At 38.3% G+C, this 8,926-nt stretch overlaps 1 protein-coding gene across 1 annotated transcript; it reads right to left on the bottom strand.

Annotated features, from left to right (window-relative positions):
- Positions 1-64: 64 nt before the first annotated feature.
- LOC114596491 (F-box only protein 36-like) lies at positions 65-5,259 on the bottom strand. The gene is made up of 4 exons (XM_077927646.1): positions 5,158-5,259; positions 4,666-4,774; positions 1,048-1,220; positions 65-773 (listed from the first exon to the last, which is right to left on the bottom strand). The coding sequence occupies exons 1-4, from the start codon at positions 5,251-5,253 to the stop codon at positions 609-611; spliced, it is 543 nt and encodes a 180-aa protein (XP_077783772.1). The 5' UTR covers positions 5,254-5,259; the 3' UTR covers positions 65-608.
- Positions 5,260-8,926: the final 3,667 nt, after the last annotated feature.

Genomic DNA, 8,926 nt, shown 5'->3' with positions numbered 1-8,926 from the left:
AGCATATGATTAAAACTGTATTGTGCACTTTCTCCCGGAAAAGGCAGAAACACAGGGGACCTACTGGATCTCACATTACTTTTATTATTTATACACATGATTCTCTCTTGCTTGCGTCTCTGAATTTGAGAAAAATTGTGCAATTATTTGCAACATCTTAACATGTTTTTGAGAAGTAAACAACACACAACTCGAAAAGCCATTTCCCTACATTTACTGCTAGAGAACTGAGCTCTTGCCGCTTCTAGAACACACAGATGCATAGGCATCTGAAAAGGGAAACGCCATGCGCTTCTGCATCATGAAGAGTATTTATGTGATCCAAAGCTCACTGATGCTGTGAAGCGTTTATTGTCCAAAAATGCCTATGCATTACTATGTTGTGTGTTCTTCATTATGAATAAGATTTTACGGTGTCACTTTGTAGCTTCGGCTTTGTCTTCTGTATATTGTTACATGCATCACTGGATACAGGCTTTTTCATTCCTGTGTACCAGCTTGGTGAACTTTTGAAATAGCAAGTCTTGCCTCTGAAGACAGTTTTTGTACCTAGATTATTTTAGCTGAAGTGGAATGCAGGAGTCTTGCAAGATAATCTGCAATCAATTTCAGAAGAATGTGGTCTGCCTTCTTTGCATCCGTGGCAAAAAGCCTGGTCTTTGTCTGAAATTAGTTGGCTTCTTGTAAGCTGAAACCTTGACAGTTTGTATATCAAAAGTGTATTTATCTTGCACTCTTTTTCTTCGTTCCCAAAATTCTTCAGTATTGCATAGCTAAAAGATAAATATTTGCAATATATGATACATAATACGTGTGAGTAGGCCAGATTCTCATTTTCTTTACAATGCATTTGTTTGCTTTTAGACTACAACATAACTTGCAAATCTTTTGGTCTACTCTTAAACTCATATTCTGGTTCTACAATGGTAACTGCCACTGGTAACTGATCGTACTTGCTACTTCTGTAAAGCTCCATTTAAACAAAGTCTATATATTACTAAAATTATTTAGATTGCATCAAGATTACATATTTGTCAGAATTTTTACCTGCCGAAACCTTTTACATGTTTGTGACAATTGTCTTATATCCTCTGTATTAAGAAATGACAGGATGTGTATGATCAAATGGTCAGGAATTCGACTGAGGAAGTCATAGTGTCCTTGACATAAGCTGAGAATGTAGTCTAGCGTCTTCTTCCCAAAGACACCTTGCATTTGTTCTGAGTAAAAGAAAAAATATACAAGCAAACAGATTTTAAACAGGAATACTGCCAAAGTGAAAGGCACTGTGCTAAGCTAAATGGGAAAGGGCACATACCAAAAAAAAAAAAGGAAGAGAAACTTCATTTCTATTTCATTCATTCTATTTCATTCATTTCGATTCTATCATTTCATCTATTGCTGTTTCCTAACTTACCTGGAAGTAAGGCTCATTGAACTCAGCATGGATTACTTCTGAGTATATATAGGATTGCATGGTTGTTCTATTAATAAATATAATTAATCTGATACCCAATGACTGTGAAGACTGAAACTTAGGCTACTTCCAGATGACCTGTTTATTGAGCATTCATTCTGATTTGTTTATAGGAAAGTTAAATATCAAGCAATTGTTAACTCACACTTTCCAGTGCATTTCCCTGTCACTTTCCTTCTTGTAAAAAGTCAATTTTTGTGGGGAAGTGGGTTTCTTGCACAAGAGCGCCAAATCAGCTTTAATTCTGCAACCTGAATTTGCCACTATGTGATTGAATCAAGCCTGAATACAGCAACAGTCTGGAAGCACCCGTAAGCCAGGTAAGTCCTGTGCGTTGGTGGAAAGCCTGATACAAGAAGGGCAATTCAGTCTATCTTACTAAGAATAGGCAATTTAGCACAGAGTAAAGGGCAAGCTGCCATGATAATCATTAAGTAGAATACTAATTCTGAATTGCCCAGGCATGTCATACTGAAAGGCATATTATTTGCACTCACCAACTATGTTTAAAGCAATTCTTGTTCTTAAGCGTAATGCACACATTGCAGCCCTTTGCACTCTGGAAGCCTTTTAGGTTCCAAATATAAATAAAATTTGACTTGAAGTATAATTATATTAATCAGAAAGGCAGGAAGGCTTGCTGTGTGTGCTTAAGGTATTAGGAATGATAAATGGATTTCTCCATAGCTACCACACCATGTGGTCTAGCACTATTCGTTAAGTACATAACCAGAACAAACAGCTAAGTCTATAGAAGGAATGAATGTCTTAAAAAGCAACAGGGGACAAAACAAAATTAAATTTAACCCTATGGAGTAAATGTACTAACTGCTTGGCAGTTGACACTGCATTCCATTAGCGTGAAGTATTTCCATGGAAAAAATGAGAGATTGGGCAGATCTGTATCATACATTTAAAGTACATCCAACTGATGCTTAATATGCAACTAAGGCCACTTCCAGACAACCTCTTTTAAAGTCTTCATCCTGATTGGTTTGGGGGGAGATTGGATGGCACTGGGTGAAGAAAGAGCTGTCCCCTGCTTTCCTTTCCACAAAAAAACTCAATCCTCTGACAAAGCAGGTATGTTACACAAAAGTTCCAAATCAACTTTAATTTGCTAGTATATGATTTAATCCCTCCTGAAAATAGTGACATTCTGGAAGCACTCTAAGTCAGAGTTAAGATCTGATTCTACAAATGTCATGGAAGAGCCATGTGCAATAGGCGTTTGGTAAAGGGAGAAGTGGTGACAGTATCAAGAAAAAAAAACACTGGATATAACTGTGTTTATGGCACTTAACCAGCATAAGCAAACCATCTTGGGGGGGGGGGGTTTACCATTTGATCCCAATAGGGTTTTAATTGGTTTGTTTTGGCAAGTTAACACTAAATTTGGCAAATTGAGGGTTACATTCTAAAAATCCGCTAGAGATGTTCTGTTTTTCTCTGACTAAATGTTCTGTTCTACTGTATAGCATGACCTTGGTTGATAACATTATTCAGCATATTGCAATACTATGCTATTTGCCAGGAAACGGTAAGATAAGGAAGTAAGCCAATGCACTGTAGGTCTTGATGTCATTCTCCTTGGGACTTTCTCAGTGAAACTCTTTTCACAATAATGCAACTGCTGAGCAGGGATAACTCAATTTAGCATGTGGTATAATTTCTAACTAAATGGAAATTAAACTGATTTAGTAGGTGACAAGGAATTAGCAGGGTTTTTATTTTAAAAAATCCTCTATATCAGGAGTAGCCAACATGGTACCCCCCATATGCTCCTGGACTACAACTCCCATCATCCCAGACCACTGGCTACGTTGGCTGCAGCTGATGAGAATCTGAATCCAATGACACCTAAAGGGCTACATATTCCCTGCCCTACAGAATGGAATATTAGACGATAATTTCTATAGACCTGGCCTATCAATAGCGTACACTTGGAGAAAAAAAGAACCCTTTTTAGGATTCATGTAAGTTTGACATTTAGTACTAGCTTCCTTTTTCATTTGTTTAAAAGTATTTTGATGCTGAAACTTAGTATGTTTAACCACTGTGCATTTTAATAAGTAATTTTACTTTGAGAGCCCAATGCAGTCATTCTCAATTGTTTACCACCCAGTTTATTTACATTAGCCATCCAATATTGATCTGAAATTCAGACTGACTTCTTAAACCATAATTTGTAGTTTCAATTCTCTATCCCCAGAAGGAATGTAAAGGCAGATAAACAAACAAAACCATTGAAAATCTGAAATATAAATACAAAAATAAAAGCAATGAAATGGACTACTCGGGAATTATCTGAGGTTTTCAGTTACGCTCCTGTGATCGCACTTTATGTTTCAAACTGCCAACCTAGCAATTCGAAAGCATACCAGTGTGAGTAGATAAATTGGTACCACTGCAGTAGGAAGGTAAACGGCATTTCCATGCACTCTGACTTCTGTCATGGTGTCCTGTTGCACCAGAAGTGGTTTAGTCATGAGAGCCACATAACCCAGAAAGCTGTCTGTGGACAAAAAACGACTCCCTCGGTCTGAAGCAAGATGAGCGCCGCACCCTATAGTCAAGTTTATCTGGATTTAACCGTACAGGCGTCCTTTATGTTTCTAGTGCACTTGGAGCATTTAGGTAACTCTGACTATTCACAAACAACCAAGGCTGCAATCCTAACTGTGTCTACCCAGAAATAAGTCCTATTGAATTCAATGGGTCTTACTCCCAGTAAGTGGATGGAATTCAGTGTTTCACTTTACGAATGTTCCACCTGCACGGCCAAAGTTTATTAATAAGAAAAGTCAAAAGAAATTTAAGACCTGAAATCCAATCCTGAGCAAGTTTACTCAGATGTAATACCAAATTGAGTTTCATGGCACTTCATCCCATGGAAGTATGCCTAGGATTGCAGCCCAAATATTCATCCCAAGGTTGTGTGATCCTATGCACCCTTTCTTGAGAGTAAATCGTCTTCAACAATGCAATGTACTTCCAAGTAAACATACATAGGATCAGTCTGTTATAAGACAGTCCCAGTGAATTCACTGGGGCTTATTTCAGAGTCAATGTGCACATGATTAGGTTGTAAAAGCAGGAATATGGCCATTAGACACAGCACAACAACCTTTTTTTTGGAGGGGTGGGTAATCAAAATTCTATTATTTCTTTGCCCACTCAATACTTGCTGTGTAATGGTTCATCCAAGAGAAAATCTTTATGGGGTTTCTTCACTTCTCTTGGGCAAATCCTTTCTCGATCTGGTCGAAATGTAATCCTCCAGGACTGCCAGATAACCTAAAGCATTCAGGTTTAAAATAATGAGTCAGGTTGGACATTATTATGTCCTATTTTATTTTGTCAAAAGCCTAGTCAGTCCAGATATAAAGCAGAAAATGCAGGACTTTGTACTGTAATGACCTAGATCTGTGCAGAAATTAATTAATTGCATTTCTTACAAAAAGAAAAGCAAACAATGATAGGATTACCACCATTTGTTTGCTTTCCCCTGGCAGATCTGCCTGAACAGCCATGCTTGGGGTTGCCCACCTTTCTCTTCCTGGCAGAGACCCTGTGCCTTTATCAGCTATCCAACAAATGCAGATTTCTCACCTCTCTCGGGCTTTCTTCAGTAAAACGCGTTCCAACCAGGGAGAGCAAGAAATCTATCTATTTTTTACCTCCTTTTTTGTGATGGTCAAGTGATGGAAGTCTTTACTGGGAGGAGGTGCCTGAGTGTGAGCTTCATAGAGTTTCTCCTGCAGCAGGGAAGTCATTTTGACACTGACTACTTGCTTTCAGCTTGCAATAGAGATCACAGGCTCCCAAGGTTGTTTCTATGGACTCTATACAAGAAGGACTTGACTTCAGCCCACTCCACGTGCTCTATAAATACACGGCTAGTGTTTGCATTCCTGAACTCAGGTTCTTTACCCAAGGAGGACTCAGGTGTTCAATATTTATATCACCAGGAGGATAATATTAAAAACAAACAAAAACACAGCCTAATTCTATGCATGCATTGTTTTTTTCAAGTCCCACTGGTTTCATAAGCATGTTTGCACTCACCACTTTCCAGGAGTAGTATTACAGATGCCAGAGGGTCAGTTACCTCGGAAGAACACAGCACTTTCTTATTTTTATTTCCTTTAAAAAAACCAAAAACATATCTGTTTTTTTCTAGGCTTCAAAACCGAGCATACAAAATCAAACAAGCAATCATTAACTAATTCACACAATGAATTTTGTTAAAGGAACATCAGTTGTTGCTGTCCCCATCCCCAAAATACACAGCCTTAGAACAACAAGCTGCAAAAACTCAGATTTTCATCTCGTTCACTGGCTAGCTTCTGATGGCCAAGCTGTGACTTTTAGCCCCCACCCAAGCAGGCAACCTACATCTAGTATGTAGTAGCTGCTGCCTATTAAAAACTTCTATTTTATACAGTATTGAGTTAACTTCAGTTTATTAGTCATTTATTTATTATAGGCAGGAATATATAACAACCATATTAAAACACAACACAAAGATAATAAAATAGTAATAGTAATTAAAATCATTAATAGATTGGTAACACAACCTTTAAGAAAAATTTCCTGGATTTTATTGTTGTTACTAAGGAATATGCAAGTCTCTGTAAGTAAAAATTTTAAAACTTATTTTGTAGTCTGTGGTTTGTTTCATTGAAGAAGGGGGAAAGGGAGCCAGCTGCCCTAAGGCACTGGAATATAATAAATATTTTTTGTTTGTTTTTTAAAAAAGTTTAAAAACCTATTCCTATACTTCACAAAATCTGCCTAATGATGGAATGTAAATTCTGCTACTTTATGCGCAAGCCCCACATATTAAAAACAGGCACACACCATCTTTCTTTGTGTTAACCTACACACATGGATTTGTGGAGGATTCAATATGGTTAATATATCCTCTTACTAATATCCTTCAGAGCTAAGTGCCAAAAGCTTTGCAAAATAGGTATGTTAAAACCACAAAACCAATACTCATTGACAAGAACATTTCAATATAACAGATACTCCTAAAGCAGATAACCTAGGTATTGAACTCATCCACACTCAAAGGAACAGATACATCTTCATATGACGTCTGAAAGCAACCAATGGGGTGGGGGGACATATGTGTCTCCAATGGAAGCGAATTCCACAACCAAGGCACCATGACAGAGGAGGCCCTGCACTGCAGCACTGCACAGATCACATCTGTCAATAGCGCTACAAACAAGGCCTTACCTGCTTGTTGATAATGGGAAAGATGCTCCTTTATGTGTAGATCACTCAAAGTAGCAGAAATAATAAATCACAGCATGGTTTAAAAAAAAAAAAGCAACAGCAACACAACAAAGTAACAAAAATAGTTTCCTTTCTTGTAACATAAGAACACCAGATTATACACTTTTAGTTGCAGAAATATATGATTTCTCCCCCATACAAATAAGGATGTTTCAAATTTTCAGCTCTGATTTGTTACTGTTGTTTTTAGGTTATCAGCCGGTAGAGGTCAGCAAACACTGCACTTTGAGGAATCAACGTGTGTGTGCATGTGTAATGAATACACAAATAATCTTGTGGCACCTTCAGAACTTAAGGTATAAGCATTTAGGAATTAGACTCTAATTCATCAGATGCATGATTATTTTCAGGTAATATTATCAGTTGCCAAATATTGAATATATATTGAAGAGTTGTTTGTCTTATGCATTTGGATGGTTGTTAAGGAATTATAACCAAATTTTGCATAGTTTCTGAGATACGGAGCAGGTTTTTTAAATTCATTTAGATACTATTGCATGCTACTTTGAATCAAGATGGCAGACTGAGCCTTTCAAAATCGCACTACGTAATTTTAACCAAATTTAGTGTGGTGGTTCCTGAGATCAAGGTTTTCATCTGTGTTATGTTTGGATACAATTGGGCACCATTTTGAATCAAGACTGAACCTTTCAAAACTTCACAGATTTTTCGGTTTCTTAGAGTTCCAAAGCAATGCTGGGTACAAGCCTGCTAGTGTGTATATATATTTTTATACACTGTATTCATTATGGAGAAAAGCTGTGGAGCCTTCCCTCCCGCAACAAATGAAATGTAACACACATGTATGTGCTATTTATACAGTGGTGCCTCACAAGACGAAATTAATCCGTTCCGTGAGTCTCTTCGTCTTGCGGTTTTTTCGTCTTGCAAAGCACGGCTATTAGCGGCTTAGCGGCTATTAACGGCTTAGCGGCTATTAACGGCTTAGCGGCTTTAAGAAAAAGGAAACAAACTCGCAAGACGTTTCGTCTTGCGAAGCAAGCCCATAGGGAAATTCGTCTTGTGGAACGACTCAAAAAACGGAAAACCCTTTCGTCTAGCGAGTTTTTCGTCTTGCGAGTTTTTCGTCTTGCGGGGCACCACTGTATACGAGTTCAAATGCCAGGGCCCAGACTGACTTCAGCTACAAAAGCTGAGGCTGCTGAACATTCTTGGGCTGAGGTATGGTTCAGGGGATTTTGTTGGGGTGGAGTTTGTTCCCGTTATTTTTTGTATCTTTGTTTTAGATCTGTTTATGACTTACGTGGAAATCGTTCAATTTGATTGTGTACTTTTTGGTGTTTTATTTAGTGTTTATTACAACCTTGGTTACGTTTAAAATGTGTTTTTTAGGGGGGCTATTGGGTTGTTTTTATTTTTATTATGTATTTTGTGGTTTTATATCTTGATTTTATTCTGTGAACTGCTCTGAGACCCCCGGGTATATAGGGCTGTATAAAGATTCAATCAATCAAGTAATTTAAAAAAATGTTGTAAGCAGCCTTGAGCATGGTTTTAAGGCGGCATACAAATGAAAGGATGTAAAGGTATGCCCATTCCCTCAGAATCCTCTGCAAAATGCAACAAATGCTTTCGCAATCCAGGCTGGTGAATGCAGGTAACCTTCCCTTCGGTTGTGACATATTGAGAGGCTGCCATACAATTTATGTCTAATTCTCGCCTGCATTCGGTCGGAAACTGAAAAATAGCACATCAGAGAACCAGGAGCCAAACTTCTGCTTTTCTATCATTTTTCATACAAACCAACACACAAATGCCAGGAAAAAAATATTATATTATAATATAATTAATTAATATAATTATTAATTAAGATTACAATTATATTATATTATAAATTAATTCCAATCACGTGAGCCCCCAACTTGTAGGATGACTACAAGTCACGAGAACTAAGCAGCATACAATCTCTGTCAGGTAAACACCACGACGGAGGAGTCCCAACTCCCATCTCCTCCTCACGGGAAGCGCGGGAAGATGGAGGCATCATGGCGCCTCCGGCAGCCTCTTCCCTCCCCGACAGCGTCATTCCAACTACGTTACTCGCCGCCACGCGCCTGCGCCGAATTCTACAGCGGGAGGGGGCGGGGCGAACTCAAGCAGCAGTTGGGCAGCCGCTGGACG

The sequence above is a fragment of the Podarcis muralis genome, chromosome 4 (genome assembly GCF_964188315.1).
Source record: "Podarcis muralis chromosome 4, rPodMur119.hap1.1, whole genome shotgun sequence".
Classification (NCBI taxonomy): Eukaryota; Metazoa; Chordata; class Lepidosauria; order Squamata; family Lacertidae; genus Podarcis; species Podarcis muralis.
The sequence above is the reverse complement of the archived record's forward strand: the minus strand, read 5'-3'. Positions and strand labels throughout refer to the sequence as shown.

Excerpts from the sequence above, each read along its gene's own strand:
- LOC114596491 (XM_077927646.1), bottom strand. The coding sequence starts at position 5,253 with ATGACTTCCCTGCTGCAGGAGAAACTCTATGAAGCTCACACTCAGGCA. Across the intron at positions 4,775-5,157 it reads TGACCATCACAAAAAAGGAG|GTTATCTGGCAGTCCTGGAG; the intron begins GTAAAAAATAGA and ends TGAATGCTTTAG. Across the intron at positions 774-1,047 it reads CATGTAAAAGGTTTCGGCAG|CTATGCAATACTGAAGAATT; the intron begins GTAAAAATTCTG and ends TTTATCTTTTAG.